Genomic DNA, 20,911 nt, shown 5'->3' with positions numbered 1-20,911 from the left:
CCAAAAAGAACCTTGCTGGCTTTTCTTCTCAATGGAAGCACAGCAGTGACACGCACCTTCCAGCTCACGCTCGCCCATATTCCTTCAAGATGAAGTACTACGCTGTGTATATACTCTAGTGCAGGGGTCTCAAACTCGCGGCCCGCAAGATGCTAGTTTGAGGCCCCCACCTTGATACCAAAGTTTAATGTTGAAATGACAGCTTAAAGCTGTGTGCACACCGGACACAATTAACATGATTTTGCCCCGCCTATACTGTTACCCTACCCTGTTACCCCGCCCTGTTTTGCTTTGGATTAGCAATGAAGCTAAAGGCTTATGACGCTGGGTACAAATGACGCCGGGTACAAATAAATGCAGGGAATGATTTGGAATAAAACGGAAAATACACGTCAAGATAAAGCATCTCATCAAACATGTTGTTAAAGTTACGACGCTGCTCCCAGATGGAACTGAGTACGATGCTAACTTGCTAATTGGGTGAAATGATAACGTTTCATTAATGTTCATGTTAAAGGTTAAATAACTGTTAATACTGTACATTTGAATCAGAAAAAAAAATTCTCCACCAACTGTATGTGGTTTCTTACGTTTTTCTTATTTGCTGTTTTATTATTATTTTACTTATTTATTACTGATTTATTGATTAATTGTCTTTATTCTTAATTTGTTTATTTTTTTATCTTATTTTGTGTATAGAAAAATAAAAATTAAGATATTTGAGAACAGTGTGGAAAACCGGAACCAAAGTACTGAAAAAGTGTGAGTATAGCAGAAGCAAAAGCATTGAAGATAGTTTTTATATAGATTTTTTCCCAGTTTTTAATAAATGCGTTTTGTTTTTTTTTTGAAAACCTGATGCGGCCCGGCTTCACCCAGAACCTAGCTCTGGTGCCCCCCAGGTAAATTGAGTTTGAGACCCCTGCTCTAGTGTATGTAGTAAATGGCAAAACAGATAAGTTAACCATCAACAGAAGATTGGCAGGTGTCATCATCCAACTCAGTCTACACTCAGATAGTAGACCTCAGCTGAGGTCTGTTTTATATATATATATGTGTGTGTTACATATATTTCCTGTATGGTAGTACATATTTATCAGGCAGTGAGAGAATCATTAAAGTGTCTTCTTCCCGTACTGTTGTAGATGTAACTGTCACAGGAGAGTCTTACAGTAAATTAACATTTAGACAACAGACTGAACCCCGCCACACTCATGAGACTCGCTGGAGTTCCCCGCCGCAGTGGTTTCACGGTGTGATACAGAGACCAAATGGCAATCAAGGAGGAAGGGAAACATCTGTTTTATTTATGGCCAGATTGCTCGGCTCTATGCGGATACCAAGCTTTGCCTGAATCCCATCAGAGGCTACTGTATGCAGTTTAAATCCGGAGAATTTATTGCAAAAACATCTCTTTCCCGCTCACTTGTGTCTTACTGGCCTGCTGTTTGGATGAACCGCATAGGCAAAGTCCCGGGGTGAGCTTGCTCTACCGTAGAAAATGACAACAGTTCCTTTACACTTTTTGCCGCACCATTGTGTGCTTTATGACTTGTACAGGGGGAATCACTGTGCAACATTTGACCTCTCCTCTTACAGTACTTGAATGTAATGATGGCTCTTACATGACTGGAATATCAACAGCATAATCTCCAGTCAAGCCAGACAGCTCCCACTCTAAACACAAACAATGCTTGGAATAGATCAATGAGGGAACAAAGAAGATGTTCAGACTTTAATACTTTATATGACTGGTCGAAAGGTGGTTGTGCCATGTATTTTATTGTTTAAGTCCAAATAAAACCATTTGCACCATTTAATAAAGTTCTTCAATTGGGTCCCTCGGTTCACACCTCATCTAAATTGATACAAAACAGAAACTATGCTTTCCAATTTCTTAATAACAATACAAACAACAGTGTATGACTTGAGTCACTTTAGACATGAAAGTGACTAGCTCATTGACAATGCAGTGACAATTCCTTTTTCTAAAAGGAATGGCGTTATCTAATTAAATAAACATTGTGACTAACTCCTTAAGGTTTGTTGGCCACTTAGCAATGAGTTGACACGTTGCCTAAGCTAAGCATGCACTGGTGTTACCAAGCTGTTTAAGAGACTATACTAAAACAAAAGTAAGAAATTGACAACGTAATTAAGTGGCAAAACCATTATGGCATCTCCTAGTTACAGAAACAAGAGTGATATCGATCCCAGTCAGGGTCCTGATTGATCCCCAGATAGATGGGCTGCGCTTCGGCATTCATCAGCAGAGAAAGAGAGAGAGTTGTTATTGACGGCAGGTGCTGTCTCTGTGCTTGTGACTTAAAGCCATTAGACTTTGGAGGCCTTCTGATAATAGGCTGTCACTCATGGACAGACACCTCCCACTTTGTCCATCAGGCACTCACGCTGAAATTGAAGCAGCCACCAAAGGTCTCAAGGATAACATGCAGTTACTAGAGTCATCCAGTTAACACAAGGGTATTTGTAGTAATGTCCTTGACACCTGGAGAGTGATGATGAAAAGAAAATAAAGTAGATGGTAAAGAAAGACTTAATGCTCAGCTTTTCCTCGCTGGTAAATTTGAACACCCGACGATGTAATGGGAGGTGCAGCAGAAACATATTCTCCTAACTATATATATGGGTATACGCCACACTTTGAACAGCTACCATAACAGCCAGGTTCTTTGGCACGATAGCAGTTCTTCGCCATGGCCCAAGTGTCATTGTTATCTTTACTAGGGTCACATGGGTGTGCTGGAGCCTATCCCAGCTTACTTCGGGTGAGTGGAGGGGTACACCCTGGACTGGTTGTCATTCCAACTAGATACGCCGCAATTGGCCTCATGGATCCCACTTCTGACATAATTTGTCATCTGAGATGAAGGTTGTATTGGGTTGAACCACCTAAACACTCACTCACCCTAACACCAAAGACCCCAGGTGGTTGGCGTTTCACTCAATCCACAGCTACAGTGATGGTACGCTCCTAAACTGGACACATTTACTACAGCCCTTATGACCAACTCCTTAGATCCTCCATCCCTCTGTTTGTCCGGAGACATTACACTTGATCTGAATGCATGATCTGCCTGCATTGTCTTATCCTTAATGGCTGCTTCTCAGAGCCATCATAGAATGAGTCAGATGGTTAGCGAGTGTAAGGGGTCACCATGATGTTGCAACATGTGGTGTCAAATTGCTCCATTTCGCTATACTAGTGAAGAAGATCAATGTTTAGGCAAGATCAGAGGTCCATTTGAGCAGATAGGGGCCTCCCTTACAGCCCCCCAGGGATCTGGAGACCAAGCAAGGCAAACAGTAGGCTCAGGGCGCAAATGTGTCACATGAACCTCTAATAAACTGTCAGGTGTTATTGTGTTGATACACTGATTCCACCATTTAAGCCATGCCCTTTAACCTCACACGTGGCTGAGACATTCCAAACCCCCCACCCTCCCTTTTTTTCAGACGATCAGTCATTCCGAAGTGAACTACTCCAGAATGTGCTGTCGTTAGTTAACCACTGACTGGTCACCTGCTGTGGCCAACCGAAAATGCCATGGAAAGCTTATTGCATTTCTAGTACCAGGAGTGGTTTTGCTGGACTTGATTTATGACATTGGAAATGTACTGGTTTATGATGGTTTAACCTCTGCTCCCAGCACTTGGCTGCATTGACTGTCTATTGATCCACGTGCTGTAAAATGAAATGCATTGTTCACATGATCTGACCATTAAGACCCCAAAACTCCAAATAAGAAGTGTACAGCCAGTAGCTTATTTTCAGTCAATTGAAAGACACTTGATGTTTTGAATAACAAGACTACAAATCAAGCATTTTTTAATGGTTGCTTTACAATGAAACATTTCTGTTTGTGTAGTTTCCCCTGCATGGCAGATGCCCAGTGAAGGGCATGCTTGCCACTAGAGGGTGGTATCTAATGGAATAGATGTTAACCCGTTGAGTGGTTGAAGCAGTGTTGAGACAATGCGGTTTAAAAGAAAAATGATACCCGCTGGTTGCAACATGATGTACGCTTGCACAATGTTATGAGGTGTTACAAAGACCCTTGTGCACATTTTTTATTGAGCTTTTTACAGAGACAGTTATCCAGAATTGGCAGAATTGTTTGATATTGAAAGTACAATCAACTAAAATCAGTGAAGTGCAGAAAGATTGACTCAGTCCATTACGGTATTCTGCCCTATAGCTGTGATATACTGTAAGTGTACAATTTTACTGATCATGAGATTATTTAAAACAATACAGTAACACACAAAACACTCAATTTCAGTGTTTGTCAGAATTTGAATGGGATTCGCTGACAGTATAATTAAAAGCATGCAGGCCATGAACAGTGCACGACACAAAAGAGGCAGCAGCACTAAAGACACATCTCCTCTACCACGGGCGCCGAGCCACAAGGGCAAACCTGTCTGGATTTAAACATCAATTTAGATTCAAACCTGTTGCAAAAAGATGCATACTTTATTTGATGGGAAGAAGTGGGTCGCATATGTTTGCCCTTGCAGTTGTTCCTCACATTGTGGAGCAGCGAGGGCCCCAGCTGCAGCATTGGGTCTTTTTAATGAAAATCCAAGGCAATAGAAAACAGGTACAATTCAGACTTACATTTCCCACGGCTTTGTGGGGCGTGACAATGGGACATCGGAGTTAGACATTTACTGAGTGGCATGAACATGCTGAGTAGAGTTTGGATATTTCTTAAGCATTGGCCTGATGTACTGTACTGCGTGTGCACACGGGTATTTCACTGTGTTTTACTTAAATTGAATGTGCTGCTATTTAAGCCACCTTTATATAGATTATTTTCCTATAATGACAGGTTCAGTATCATGAACAGGACTCAGTATTACTTAGTCATAAGAAAACTATTTAACTGTATATTAACCTAACCCTAACCTGGCAATAGAAGCAGTGAATGTTAGTTTGGATGTTAAATGATTCATTATGATTTCTTTTTGTATTTTATAAATGTAACACTTTTGTATTGCCATTTTATTGCATGCAGTCAAGTGTCTTCGATTATTATGAATGCATTTCAAAGCTAAACTCTTATTGCTATTCAATCACCTTAAATGGAAACAATAGGAAACGTGAATGGGAATCAGTAAGTGCAGCCTCAAGCCAATATATCTGTCATCATTTGAGACACATTATACACTCTCCGAATATTATACAAAGTAGAACATAGGAGAATTATCCATACCTTCGTGTACTAGTGAAGATGAAGTGGTTCCGACAACCGGCCATTTGCATTTACTGGCAGGAGTATTTACTTTGACAAATAGGAACAGCAAAAGGAGGCAGCTGAGTGCCACTTAGTTATTAACAACTCCTTCACTTGTGATTTATTTGCCACGTTTAAAAAGAGGGCATAGCTATTAGGATATTATTGGGGAAATTAGCCCTGTTTAAGTAGGAGGCTACCACCGTACTGACCCCTTAATATACTTCTAATGATGCCATTAAGCATACATACACTACATATGTGAACCTCACATCAAGACGTTAGAAACTAGCTCAGGGAAAAGTGTGTCCACACATGCAGGGAAAGATCTAGTCTGTGAGCGTGTCATTTGACAACTGAATAACCCAAATCTGTCGAGTGGACGTTATTAACCGTGCTTTTCTTCAACATGGGTACTTTTTTGATATGCTGATGGATGAAGAACTTCCTTTGAATGTTCCTTAAAGGTTACATTTGAGAGATTTCATTAAAGACTTCTTATTGCCTGTTGTGATCCCAAAGCAGACAAGGACAGAAAAGTAGTTTTCAAAAATGTAATAACAAAAGGCGCACGTAATAGTTGATGCAAGGGTATGAAAAAGTAGAACAAAAGAGACTGTGGCATGAGGTCACAGAAAGAAGTAGCTAACAAGTACAAAACAGGGCAAAGCCACAATAACTAAAATAGAGCAAAAGTAGCATAGGGCAAAAAGGTCATATGTATGTAAACGTATGTATAGGATTTTGTTATATTTAGTTTTTTGTATTGAGTGATGAACAATGTTTGAGGGACAGCTGTACCTGTAAACACCAGACTAAAGCCAAAGTACAATGGAACAACTAGCTGTACTGTGCACTGGAAAAAATACTTACAGATGCTCCCTGAACTGAGGTCTCGCAAGTTAACGGCTCTTATATCATGCTTTTGTGCAACTTTAGAGGCATATTTTTCTGTACAACCTCAAGGGCAAGCTCTCATGTAGGTCTAGCTATACAGATACAGTACCAGCAACAACATGAGGTAGAAGGCCAATGTTTCACAAGTAAGAGCTGCATCAAACTCTGCCTTTAAAGTGATCATAAGAATGGTATTCCTTTAAAATTACATGTTAATTATTGTCATTGTAGTTAGCAGTGCTGTAGAAAGGCACTGCATCACATTACATATATTCATTCATTCATTTTCTACCGCTTTTGCCTCACGAGGGTCGCGGGGGGTGCTGGAGCCTATCCCAGCTGTCTTCGGGCGAGAGGCGGGGTACACCCTGGACTGGTCGCCAGCCAATCACAGGGCACATATAGACAAACAACCATTCACACTCACATTCATACCTATGGACAATTTGGAGTCACCAATTAACCTAGCATGTTTTTGGAATGTGGGAGGAAACCGGAGTACCCGGAGAAAACCCACGCATGCACGGGGAGAACATGCAAACTCCACACAGAGATGGCCGAGGGTGGGAATTGAACCTGGTCTCCTAGCTGTGAGGTCTGCGCGCTAACCACTAGACCGCCGTGCCGCCCCATTACATATATTATTTAGTTAAAATAATATGCCTCTGCTGGTGGCAGATGACAATTTTGATATGCAGTTTGACATAAAGTACATTCCTGCATTTAGATTCAGGTTTGAACAAAAGCACAACCACAGGCCGAGACGACTTTGGAGAGTAACAAACTAATAACGACCAGAGTAATCACAAAGATAGATCAGTGTTTTGCTCTTTATTTTGGTTAAATACAAGTAAATGCTGTAATTACGCAAAGACCTCAATTGGTGTTAAGGTGCTGACTTCATTATCATTTTGATAGATGGGTCTAAATAATCAACACATTAATAATTCATACCAGTTTCATTATGCATGCTTATGCATGCCTGAACACCTCATCAACCTGGTGCCAAGCCTTTAAACAATAGACGTCTTTTATTAGCATGATGCCTGAGTTTACGCTTGTTAATCTGCAACTTGTATTATTTTATCATACATTCATTTAGTTGGTGGCCTGGCGTCTCAGACCAGCAGTTGAGCCACCACTGTGGTTAATAGCTTTAGTGGTGGCCATCATTAAGGACCTGCATATTACAAACACAATTAAGTCCCTGTTGGACACTTTTATTGTTGTGTGAGGCGCATGTGTTTGACAAGAGAAGCCCCACATCCAATACTTATTGGCTCCTATCTCCTGTGCTCATAGGGCAACGCTTTTTGTCTCCCAAAGGTGCTTGAGAACCCATGGAACATGTTTTTACCCTCTTGAGCCTTGCCAGTTTTCAGTAATCAGCCTCTCTGGTGTTACTTATGTCACACACTTTGGCAGTGATGTACATTGTGCACTGCAGTGGTAAAAGCATCACATTCAGCGCCGCTTTTATCTAAAGCTGAATGCAAACACTCACGGTCGTACAATCAAGCCCATCTTGTATTTGGCACATCTTCTAAACATTAATTGTTGCTCCCAGCAGTTAATTAAGAAAGGCCCGACAATTTACCACATGCGCCCCTACACTCATCATGATCACTAATCATGCACCCTCTCCAAACTCAGCAGTGACCCTGAGGACATATCTGTGGTATTCATATTGTTACATTGTTATAGTTTATCAGTAATGAAGCCAATTTGTAACAATGCCGCTAAGGTAAAGTCTTTGCGCTATAAGACAGCAGTAAGTGATGACACATACCCTAACCCCCGTTTAAGACAGGACCTGATGTGTGCTGAAACTTTCATTGAAACACAATCCTCTGATTAACAAGGTGATTGTTTCTTAGCTAGCAACATGGGAGCCATTAGTAAAGCCTTTTTGTTTTCTGTGTTGTTAATAGAACAGTCTCAGAGGATCTCCAGGATGCCCTTTTGACCTTTCCATGCAATCTTTCAACTGTCATTCATCTGATATATCATCCAAACGCAAGGGAAAACACATTTTAAGGCACCATGCTAATGACTTAACGATTCCTCCTCATCTACATCATGAAAGCCGCATATCCCAGGAAGGAATTGAGTTTTGCAAACTATTAAAGAAATAACAGAACATAAACAAGAGTTGATTGTGATTTAAACCCACTTGTGATGTCTGTTGACAGAGCTGATCAGAGACATTTATTCCTTCATTCATTTTCTATGCCTATTAATCCTTATTAGGGTCATGGTGGTATGCTGAAACCTATACCAGCTGACTTGGGACGGGGACCCTGGACTGGTCCCCAGCCAATTGCAGGGCAACAACAACAACAACCATTCCCACTCACATTCATACCTATGGACAATTTAGAGTTGACAACATGCATATTTTTGGAATGTGGGAGGAAGCCGGCGTACCCGAAGAAAACCCACGAACGCACAAGGAGAACATGCAAACTTCACAGATATGTCCAATGGAGATTCGAAACCAGATCTTTCAGATATCCTGATTTTGTGGCCACTGATCAGAAACATGAACACTATATTTTCTTTTTCAACATAAGAACAATGAAACCGGTAAAAGTGAAAAGTAACCAAATACATTACTGATGTTATTTTAAATTACTTTTTTTGTGTATTTCTACTTTTGTAGTAATTTGAAAAATTATTACCTGTACTTTTACTAAAGTATGTTTTCTTTTCTTCTTGTTGTACTTTGCTACATGTTATGTTTTATCTGCTACTGAGTAGAAAAAGTAAAAATAAAAATGAAAAAGCACTTGGAAACAGTTGTGAATGATAGGCAGGGCAATCAGTTGAATACAAGAAGAGGATGATTTAATTTTTATGTTTTCCACTTTAATTGCATCATTGAAGAACACCAGGTTTGACACTTATATTGGAACTGTGTCTTGGAAAAGTAAGAGTTTCAATCAAATCAAAATGATGCCATGAATCATATGTCTTTAACACATATTTATTCGTGTTGCTTGTTTGAAATAACTTTGATCGATGAAACCTAAAAAATATTTACTTTTCCATACAGCACACGTGAGGATTATATTCCGGAAGTGTTTAATTGTGAAAAGAAGAACTATTTTGGCCATCGTGTTTCCACCCGGATGGTTGTAAACCGAACACTCGTCCCCCGGCTATGTAGGTCGCTGCTATCACACGGCAAGCCAGGTCAGCTCTCTTTCCATGTTTTTTATTACTTTTAATGGTCAAGATAAAATATAATAAAACAAGTATGAACAAGTTTAAGTCACAATGAAGACTCTGCCCTGGTAGTGATAGCGGGGGTTCTAATGTTTGTATCTTTAGCCGAGCTGCTTGCTAGCTACTAGCCAAAAGTTCATATTGCCTGTTGAAGCCATTGAATGCAGTCATTGTTATATTTCCACAATACCGACAGCAACGTTTAATATACGTATACGTCGAAGTTATGAGGGAGCTCTTGAAAAAGCTTCACCGCATATTTGTAAAAATCGCCTTGTTTCCGAGCACTTTCGCCCATTCGGTGCCCCGTCCCGCCGCCTCGGAGGTGCTCACCTGTCACCTACAGCAGCGAAAGCTCCCACCGTGGACATCTTATTGTGTCCGCTACTCTGCCGTCCACAATGACCAGTTTGGACTGTCTAACTTCAACTGGAACGTTCAGGGATCCAACTACCACGTACTGCGAACTGGCTGCTTCCCCTTCATAAAGTACCACTGTACCAAAGCATCTCCACAGAACCTGGACTTCGAGGATAGGTTTTTCACCATGCTCAAAGTTATCAACCTAGGTCAGTATGATAAACACATTTGACCAAGAAATGCATTTCTTTTTCAAGAAATGCATCAATAAGCGCTTTGTTTGCAGGTATCCCCTGTTTGGCTTATGGAATCGGTTGCTGGATGGTTGTGGGTGCTGCCGAAACGGTCCATACAAGCATTGGTCCTGTCACAGTCTATTTTGCCTACAAGGAAGAAGAAGGTGCACAGTATTAAGCCAAACCAGATAATGTTATGTGCTTTATTTATATATGCGGGATACATGAACCATGAAGTTGGCAAAAAGTTATTTTGAGTCTGTAATGGTCTTTGTTGTCGAATTATTAAAATTTCAAGTTGCAGTAGAAGAGTAATTTCTGCTTGTCATTGCACAGAAAAATAGTACTGTGTTGAGCCAACTTGGCAATGAAAAAGGATTTCTCCAAAAAAGACATGGTTGGTCATAGCGCCATGCTGTAATGTATAGGACATTTTAAAATATAGTGTACAATTTAAATTTAAAAGAAACGACTGATGTAAGTTGGGACCCCTGCAACCTGGACACTGAAATTTATTCTGTTTTAAAGGTGACCTATTATGTTTTTCCCACTTTTCTTACCTATTAAAGTTGTTACAATGTAGGAGGAGGGCTGGGGATGGAGTAAATTAAACAGACCATTTGGGTTGGAAACAGGACGTTCATGGACACACTGCAGAAGGAGGTACGGAATCTGGAAGCTTTTTTTGTGAGGGCTATCGTGTGTTGCTGCTCTAGGAGTCCTCAACTCAAACAAAGCACCAAAAAGTTGCATAGTAGGTCCCTTTTAAATTAAGCAGGGCTGATTTTTATTTAATAAAAATATTTATTTGTATTTTATTCTGTACATTTTTCTGAGAAATTCTTTTTGGGCTGTCATTCTGATGTTGTAGACCTATTATCTGTTTTTTGCAAGCTTTTTAGATCATGCTGCACTTGTGCTGCAGTATGTGGGGCGATTTCATGCTGTAGCACTCTAATTTGTGCCATTAGTAGATTCCTCAAGATGCTATATACTGACAGTACCACTTGGGTCAACGACTGAGATGGCATAGTTCAAAACTCCGGTAGCAAAAGCGGCACTCTTGCCATGAACGTCCTTTCCGATTAACAGAAAGTGACAGGGGTACACCCTGAACTGGTCAGCAACCATAGTCATAACAATTTGCTTCATTTTGTGTGACCAGTACAAGAATCTAAATAACCCCTGCTCGTTTATTTGAAGGTAAATTAGTGATCACTCTCCATGCAGCAGCTAGTCAATAGCGTTAGAGGTAACCATGACAAGACAGGTCTGATAAAATAGGTTTTAATTACCAATGTGTAGCCCATGGATGGAGACACGTGTATGTCTTCCTTCGGGCCTTCCTCGGCCTTTGATTTCTGCTAATGTGCTTTGCTGACAGCGCTGCTTCCTTTTCAAGAGGCAGAGTGACAAACTACCATATTGATTTCCTCACCCCTCCGCATCTCCTGCTAATAGCATTTATCAGTGACCTCAATTTTCAGGCTTTGGCCTCATCATTTTTAGCCACAATGAAGGAGAATGAATAATTTCTTGTCGCACATGTTAATCAATGCCCCCTTTTGACCTCTCTCTTTACACCGGAAGGTTACAAAATCAGCATACATGCCTCTTTGGTTGTAATACTTGATTGTCTGAGGTATGGCAACTTAATTCATGCCAATGCTTAATAATTGTTTGATATTATTTTCTTATTATAATTGATTGAGTCTGGCCACCCTCTAAGTTAGAATCCGACCACAGTTTCCTTAAAAAAAAAAGCCTAAAAGAGCTCAATTCAAGCATTATAGGGTTAACCGCTTACATGATTTTGCGTTTTTCTCTTTGCTAACAAAGCACCAAAGCACCAAAAAAAAGAGCGTATAGAAGCACAATATACATATAATAATAATATATGTAGTTAATTCAAAACATGCAGCAACAGTGTGACCCAGTGGAGTGTCCAGCATTCCCAATTAGTGCCATGCTTAAAATGACCCAATGTTGAGGAGGGCATAGAGGACCTGACTGTTGCCTCCTACTGACTGGCTAACTGCAATTCATACCATATACATTTGTGTGACAGTTCATTTGAAAATACAGTATGGTCCTTTTAACATGATGCTGCAGTATTACACAATAGTATTGCATTTCCCATGCATGATTGCGAATAATTATATTGTTATTTGCCTGCTTAGTTAACAAAGATTATATGATGGTGACAGTAACTATTACATTGGTAATTTTATGCAACGTAGCTTTCATTGTGCACATCAAATGTCAAAACCTCATGCAAAATGAATGTGCAAAATCCCCCTTAAACAGTGCAATGACACCACACTATCTTAATCATTCTAATTGCTTTGAACAAGGAACATTTAGACACTTAGTGTAATCTGATCTGTGGTGTCAAGCTGCACTGAAATCCCCCCCTCCTTTCATTTCCAACCTTTCATCAGGACTCAAAGTGTGCATGGGGAATGCTCAGGCAAGCATGTCTTAATTACTCATTGACCCTTTGACCCTTTAGTCACATTGATACGGCCGTATGGCCAGACAGAATCATGACGGGTTGCAGCTTATAGCAGCTTTGTGAGCTCTTACAGGACCATTTGAGTCCACTGAAATCCAAACTGGCGCATCGGAGTGTGCTGTATTTGTTTACAGGGCTTCTTCACCTTTTGAGTCCTTTTAAACGTAATCGTGAGTGCGACAGCGAGGCTCAGGCCCCATCAGTGCAGCTGGAGGATATCTGCACTGCAAATGAAGTATATTTGTCTACATTTGCTTGAAGATGGATGCCTTTTAATAGCTGTGCTAGTCTAATGTTGTTATGAAGTGGCTGAATTACCCAACACACTTGTCTCAAGTGCTAATGAACAAAGAATTAAAGCCCCAGTGCCAAGTTTAATTGCATGCAGATGCCGGTAATACGTTTTGTCAAGGTGAAATCTTTAAGTACTTGTACTGTTTAGAATTTGGATAAGTAAAGCAAAACAAGTGTTGAAATTGTGCGTTTAACAATTTAATTGCAAAGTCTAATTGACTACATCCTGTTGTCTAAAAAAAAAAATTAAGTCTTTGCTTCAAGTATTTGCTGCATCCTTAATGAATTATTTAACAAGGAAAGTTAAACAAATGTACCTCCTCTTGTCATAGAGATATATTGCCTGTAAGAAAATGTTATTGTGGGAACCCCTGCAGCTAACATTTGTGAGGTTATCATTATGAAAATTCAGGATGGATCAGCGGTGTCTCCATGCTTACCCCATTATCAGCAGGAGCCATCACTCACATCACTTTGAGGATCACACCAGGATTACATGTGAATACAAGGGTGACAGCCCATGTCACAATATTCACAATGTAATGGCACTTTCCCAATCATAGTACGATGGAAAAAAAACTCATTATGTTTCAACTAGAAACATCTCCACTTGTAGACATGTGGGCAGTGGGACTGTCATTTCTTCTTATCTGGATTGTTTCCATTTAGAAACACAAATCAATTTGGGTGAATTGCTCCACTTAACAGGTGACAAGAGGTGTCGTAGGTCCAAAACCCCGGTCCCAACCCCCTGTAGTTGCAAGTGTGGACAAACCTCAGTACGGATTTGTGAGCATGTGGTGCATGTCAGTCTCTGCACTTCCCAGGTTGGGTTGTCCAATGAGCATGCACAGCTCACGTGGACCATGACGTTGAGTGTGTCCACTTGAAAGGCGTGTGCTCACTGATGTCAGCGGTGGTCCCAAGCTGACGGCATCCTCTCCACGATGCCGAGGGCACAAAAGAGAGGGTCAGCTGCATCTGTGGTTCAGAAGGCAGCAGATGTGGCTGGAGGGGCACAGCAGAGGCGGGCACACCTGATTAGCTTTTGGCCATTTTCATTTTGTAAAAGTAGCTCTCACAAGAAAAAAACCCTTGATGACCCCTAATATAGCCAGTAGTACATTATGACATGATCGTGATCGGTATTGGTATCAGCTGATTTCAATCATGGATGATCGGTATCGCCAGTATAAAACCCTGATTGGAACATCCCTAATAAATATGTCTTCATATTTCAAGTTTTCTGCTCACTGACCCCAGAATTTATGGACATTTAGTAGTTGTTGCTAATATACTACATTGTATTTAGCTACATGAGGTGTAGTACACGCGTGGCCATATTTTGCAGCCCGCCTCTTGACACCAAAGTTTAATGTAAGTGCGGCTCACAAACTCCGGGAAGATGGTCACTTTAGCTTGCTTAAAGGAAGAAACTCGTTAATCAGGCAAGCAATAGCCAGCACTAAACTTGCAACGATCTGGTCACACAGTGAAGTGAACATGGGGTTGCTAACACAACAATGACAGCTTTTTATGAGATGATACAGTAAATGCACATATTTTCTTTGAGTAGTTTTATTTATTTATGTAGTCCATTATACCATCGCTGTTGGTACTTTTATATCCAAATCCATTTTTCCTGTCCACACAAAGTTGATGATTTTATTTTTCTTTAATGCGATGTAATGTTTTTGTCATTCATACTTAATACTTACTGTGTTGACTGAGAACGTAATGAAGTTTAATAGTTTTTCATGACTTATACACGAGAGTTAAATGAACTATTCATTTTTGTTTTATATTATGCAGTATTTAAAGTTTCAGCTCATTTAAAAACAGACGCCCTCCATAACCCACCCCCCAGGCTGTCTTTTACCCCCCACCAGCATGCAGTCAGGCTCGTCTCGCCACAGGCTCTGCTTGATCTATTTTTCTTCACTTAAAATTGAAGTCATCAGGAATATTTATTTTCACTTGCCTTTGTTTTCGCTAAATACAGCTTTTTTCTTAGAACAAAAAAAAAAGGAATAACTGATGTTGGTTAATAAATGACTTGCTGCGCATTGTGTTTTTATCAGGTGAAAATATAAAGCGATCGTTACAGCAGTTGAAGAAAATATATGCCTATGCATTCATTTTCCACCACTTGGCTCTTGTGCTATTTAAATGATCTGCTTCTTACCTGCACTATAAGCGGCAACCCTTGAAACTCAATTCTAGACTGGGGATTTACATTAAATACACTGATACAGATGCTGCATGCAAACATCTGAAATGGAATAAATCAATTTGGTTGGCAGAAATGCTTCACATGATACAGCATGATCTCCAATCTTTCTGCAAATGAGCTACGGTCTCTTGTAATGGTTTCTTCTCCTCATGGGAGGCGGCTGTCTCAGAAAAGCTGCTGATTGAGGGAGAAATGTAATACAGGTGTAAAGCAGACTTGATAGGGGTCTTACATGCGGGTTATGCATTTTAACAGTGATATACATACTCTTACATATTTGTCAATGAATATTGAATTTGCTGGGTCAACTCTTTCGAGCCTGCAGAGATTTGTAAGTTACTGCAAGAGCGCTGTTAATTCTGGCAGCCAGGCTGGCTATTATGTTGAATTAATAGGAATTAAGGGTTTAAATTGGTTAAGTAAGCACTTCATTAATCCTGAGTGGGTTGCTGTGTGAGGCTGCTTTTTAGATGGCCGAAAATAAAAATCTAGTAGCTGCACATTAAAGATCAACTGTTGATAAAATAGCTTACCCTCATATCATATACACATTTTAAATTATGATCTATATAAATATACTATGGCTGTTTAAAAGTCGCCAATTAGCCGTAGTTAATTTGCCACTCAATTTTGACTCTGGTTTTCCAGCAGTTTCCAGTTAATGGCAGGCTTGGTGTTTCCTGGGTTGTTCCTTTCGGTCTTAATCTGCATTCGTTTGAGTCTAACAATAAAAAGTCTTCAAGACCTTGGCAAAGTGGTGACACATCCAAATGACTTGACATATAGTTTGATGTCACACTTTTTACTCCATAGTAAAATGTATAATGTATATTTTTGTATGTTTCAGATCAGATCCCCAGTTCTCTCCCGTCTTGAGTTCTATCTTTGGGGGCACCTGAAGGTGGTATCATGGTGTATCAGGGGAAGATACAAGACATCCATCTCAAGGCAGGTATACCAACACCATTACAACCATTACTCCAACTGTGCTAAGTTCATCAACAGTGAAAAACACATATCAATAGGTGTTTTCGAAACAATGGTAATCATATAGAGCACATTATATAAAAACACGTTAGGACAACCAACCCCATCACAGGGATGGTATGGAGTTCTTTTATTTTCATAGGAAAAATATTGTATAGAAAAGTTGAAAGATGAACAGGGGCTCACGGCGGACGAGTGGTTAGTGGGCAGGCCACACATCTAGGAGACCTGAGTTAAATTCCACCCTCGGCCATCTCTGTGTGGAGTTTGCATGTTCTCCCTGTGCATGTGTGGGTTTTCTCCTGGGACTCCGGTGTCCTCCCACATTCCCAAAAAACATGCACGCTAGGTTAATTGTCAAAATTGTCCCTAGGTATTGTCATATTGTTGTCATAAGAGGAATTTACAAAGTTGTCGTCAGATGCTGATAATATCCACCATAGTCAGTGTTGTCTTTTTCATGTAGAGCAAGTTATTTTATTATTTAAAATGATGGCAAAGGTCAGAGAGAAACGGTGGCCTTCCCAATCAGATGAAGACTAATTGCAGTGTGTTTTTATCCTACCCTGCTAATGATGATGAGGGTACAGGAGAAAGTGGACAGTCCCCTAAGGCTAAGGAATAGTGTAACTTCTCCAACCTCCTGTACTTATTGTCCAACAAAGGGGGAATTCACTTACTGCAGTGCTTCAGAAAAGTGGATAATTGTGGTAGAAATCGATGAAGTAACAGAGCGGAAAATGAATGAGTGTGCAGGTATAGCTGTGTGGAGTTGGCGAAATAGCAAGAGGTCGGGTTTTGTTTGCTTGAAAGTGGAGTTTGTCATATCGTCACACATTATGCGTATTTAAGACAGCTTTACATATTAGGTGTGTGGAGCTGTGCTTGTTATTTGCGTGTGTTTACGAATGTACGGTGGAGTCTGCAGGTTTGTTCGGATGAGCCACATTGTTCCTGTGAAGCCTGTAGTGACATCGCTGGGGGGCAGAGAGGGATGGAACCTGAGAGGGGTGACAATGATAAATAGCCCTTTTAATAACAGCTGCCCCACTTGGCCGGCTAGTCCCAGTCAGTGTCCTCTGTGTATTTATGCCTATGTTTATTTATGCATCCATAGCATGCAGGAAATCACAACCGCAGGGGTACAATCATTCCTTATTTTTTTGCGGTGGGAGAGTATATGACTTTATCATTAGTAAAATGCATGTAAAGTAGTCACTATATTTAAAATGTCATGTTATTGATATGATGGAAATTCTATTGATTGATTTTTAAGGGATGTTAGATGTTAGATACAATGAAGTGTATGGCCTTCGATAAGCCCGACTGTTAAATTGCTGGCGCGTTGTTGCTGTCTGACTGAAGTCAGAGACCTTTTGTGTGTGTGGAAATATGACCCCAGGCCTGCATCCTTGAATATGTAGCAGGGAGGCTGTAGATCAGAGATGTCAAAGCCTCTTCCCAGAGGGCGATACCCATGCTGTTTTTACCCGAACCGCTTCCCTCCCTTTAATTGGTTCAATTAGTTAAGTATCCATATACATTATCCTGTATGCATTTTTCATGACTCCTCTTAACGCTCTGTTAAAACAGAACAACTTCCGGCTATGATTTGCCATTTGGATGAATGTCAAGGAGGCTAAATGATTGCGCTAATTGAGTAATTAAAAGCAGATGTTGGAGTAAGAGCCAACAGCATACACTTTAAACACTTTGCCCTCCAGAAATCCTACAGTGTTTTTGACACCCCTGTTATGTATGGTTATCCCAGAGGTGCCGCTATAATAGTTACAGTTTCACCCTCGTGATTATTCAGTTGAAGTCTTTGCTATTGAACCAAAAATGCTGTTTTATGCTATTTTGACCATGGGAAATGATCTGGAAAAGGAAAGCCCATCACGCTGCCTAATGGCCAGAAGAGCTCGAGTCAGAGGCAAAGTACGACTCCACCTATCATTCTTACCCCCCGCTGTCCTCTGGTGGGACACTAGCGGTCTGCACAAGACTCTTTGGAGGGAGATGATGGTACGTTGAAGGTAATTAACACTGGAATTGAGCCAGTAATGGGAATCACTGTGCCATCAAATCACAAAGGAACAGAGTGTATTTCCATGGTTTTGACAGCTGAGGTGATTGGAGGATTGCTAGAAGGCTTTACAAAGTGCAGATCAATAAGTAACAATTTTCCTATTAAAGAAAAATTACTTGGACATTGCTATTAGATAGCTTGTGGCTCTTTGGCTTCAGACCAGTGATCAAGAAAAGATCATTCTAAGTAGGAAGGCTTGTGTAATTAAGTCTTTTGCTGTGATGTTACATTCTGTCCTTTGGCAAGCTACTGTTTATCCTTTTTAACATCCAGTCCAATTAGGAGAGGTAATGTTGTGTTGCTGCTTTAGTCTTCTCTGCTAGAACTTCAGTTGTTCATTAGACCACAGTTGTTTTTTTAAAGGGGACTTATTATGCCTTTTGCACTTTTCTGACCTATAAATGTAGTTAGAATGCTGCATTCTCGTGTTAAACCATGCCAAAGTTTCAGATGACACGTTTTATGCATTTGGAAGTGAGCCTTGAAAGAAGTTTGGGATGACTCAAAACGTTTGGTTTCAAAGGGCGTGGTAAAACTGCACCTTAGTGATGTCACAGAGGGGCAGACTTCCTTATATATAAACTCTCTGCCCTCCCCCAAGCGCTGCTCCGCTGTTTACCTGCTAGCAGTGCCTCAAAAGGGAACACCACAGTTGTTTACAATTCCGAAAAACGCCACCATCAGGCACAAGTGGTTGGAGTTCCTGATTCCCAAAATAAATGCATTTGAATCTGTCAATGGCATTTCACATTGGCCAGTATGCAGCTGGACTAGCCGACAAACCTGCTGAAGCCCGATGCTTTTCCAACGTTACTTGGTCGTGTGGAAGAGCAGAAGGGCGAGCAGAGCTTGTCTGTGTAGCATCATAGAGTGCGCATACAGGGAGTGTCTTACCTGCATGCATGCAAAGTGCAAGCTCACTGATGTCTGTAGTGGCTAATAGCCTTTTTCCATCAAAATCGGTGGATCTACTGAGTTGTTTTAAACACGGGTAGTCTCGCAAAATCATGACCACATTTTGACTTCTGATGTTGTGTCTGCATGTGTCAAGATTGTCTGCATGCAATAAACGTGGACCTTTGTTACCACTCTTTGAGTTCATACACAGTAAGTCAGGGGTCTCCAACAAGTAGCTAATGAGCTACTAGTAGCTCTTAACCTTCGGAAGTAGTCCATGAGTCCTCAGGAGCATTTGGGAGTGGGAAAAAAAATCACAGAGGAGTGGGTGTGCCTGGAGGCGGTCCGTGGGTGGAATAAATTAAAACAGAACGTTTTGGAGTTCCAAGGAAATACAGCCGGTGCAGATTCTGGAAGATCAAGAAAGCTTTCTGTGCGGGTTATTGTGTGTACGTAGATGCTCTATAGGAGTCCACAACTCAATACAAAAGACCGAAACGAGCAAAATAGGTCCCCTTTAATAACAGCAAGTGAACTCTCTTTAGTACTTTCCAGCACGCCATTACCAATACAGATACAGGCAGCAGCTCTTCCTTCAAACTAGTGTTGTGTGATGAATGAACGCATTATGCATCTGTTAGTGCTTTGCCACTGGATCGGCCAATATTACCGGACATCCCTTCTCATACCTTTCAAAATTGGTCTTTGTAGATATTACAACATTTTCCACATGTTTAATGTAAAAATGATCATATATTAGAATTGTATATAGAGGAACAATTGCCGGTTTAAAAGACAAATGATGACAGTAAAACACATCCACAGAAGTGTTGACAAATGTCACGGTAATACATCCTTAGACCACTAGCGTAGCTAATGAACTTAGTAATTACTCATCAGTGGTTGGGAGGGTTTTTGTCAGGGCGATGGAGCAATGGCTGCTGGGAGACACAGGACTGAAACAACAGGCAACAATCAACACAGCCTCTGCACAACAATCAATCATGGCTGTCAGGCCTTTAACACTCACAATAATTTGCTGCTGTTTTCCAGAAATGGCTACACCTTGTACAATGTAGCGAACACATATCCCAAGCTTTTGCAGGCCAGGGTGGAAGTGTGTTGTGTGAATTATCACGATACAATTGGAAAACCCTTTGAAAGGGTTCAGAACCAGTGTGGTAGAAAACACATAGGTGTCTGTTATGTGTGTCGTTGTCTAAAATACTTGGATAAAGTGTTCAGTTTACTTCAAACCATATGTAATCTATTATCTGATGTATAATTTTTGCAATAGTATGTGTCATTTCAGCGATCTGTTATTCAGTATAGTATATCTATCCAGTTCTTTTTCCATCTACCGGCTCACAACACATTTAAATATGAATTGTCTTTCTGAGCATCAGTTAACTGGCCTTGATATTTAAATACGAGTCAGACCGGGTTGGTGAGTAACACTGGACTATTCACAGATGCTACTTTCTGCGGAGCTCTAAATCATGCTTCTTAATTCCCAGAGCCACATCTCAATCATACTCCTTGCTAATTTGAGAGTCACCCTCATTTCATTTAAACGGTTCATTTTTGGCAAATTTGTAAATGGCCCCAGTGTGTGTGTGTGCTACAATTTTAGTCAATTACTCTTTCAGCCAGCAGGACTCCAGGGACCAGGAACATACACCGCCTGGAGGTACCATCTCAATAATTGTTTCAGAAAAGTTGGGAATGAATTGCTAACGCTCTGTTCCACTTATTGAAATGTCAATTGGAGCCAAGACCCTTTCTTTCTTCCTCTTCTCTTCTCAAAGCATGGTAAGAATCCCACCCCATCTTTCCGCTTCTTAACCATTGCTAAAAGAATAAAAATAATTTGAATAGCCTTTGAATTCATATGCAAAACTTGAATTGTCCAAT

The 20,911-nt window shown here is 40.5% G+C and overlaps 1 protein-coding gene across 1 annotated transcript; it reads left to right on the top strand.

Moving 5' to 3' along the window:
• Positions 1-9,215: 9,215 nt before the first annotated feature.
• lg1h15orf61 (linkage group 1 C15orf61 homolog) lies at positions 9,216-10,727 on the top strand. Its single transcript, XM_058075537.2, has 2 exons — positions 9,216-9,955; positions 10,033-10,727. The coding sequence occupies exons 1-2, from the start codon at positions 9,613-9,615 to the stop codon at positions 10,158-10,160; spliced, it is 471 nt and encodes a 156-aa protein (XP_057931520.2). The 5' UTR covers positions 9,216-9,612; the 3' UTR covers positions 10,161-10,727.
• The last annotated feature ends 10,184 nt before the right edge of the window (positions 10,728-20,911 follow it).

This window comes from Doryrhamphus excisus, linkage group LG1 (genome assembly GCF_037039965.1).
Source record: "Doryrhamphus excisus strain RoL-2023G ecotype Guam linkage group LG1, RoL_Dexc_Guam_v1.1, whole genome shotgun sequence".
NCBI lineage: Eukaryota > Metazoa > Chordata > Actinopteri > Syngnathiformes > Syngnathidae > Doryrhamphus > Doryrhamphus excisus.
The sequence above is the reverse complement of the archived record's forward strand: the minus strand, read 5'-3'. Positions and strand labels throughout refer to the sequence as shown.

Excerpts from the sequence above, each read along its gene's own strand:
- lg1h15orf61 (XM_058075537.2), top strand. The coding sequence starts at position 9,613 with ATGAGGGAGCTCTTGAAAAAGCTTCACCGCATATTTGTAAAAATCGCC. Across the intron at positions 9,956-10,032 it reads GCTCAAAGTTATCAACCTAG|GTATCCCCTGTTTGGCTTAT; the intron begins GTCAGTATGATA and ends CTTTGTTTGCAG.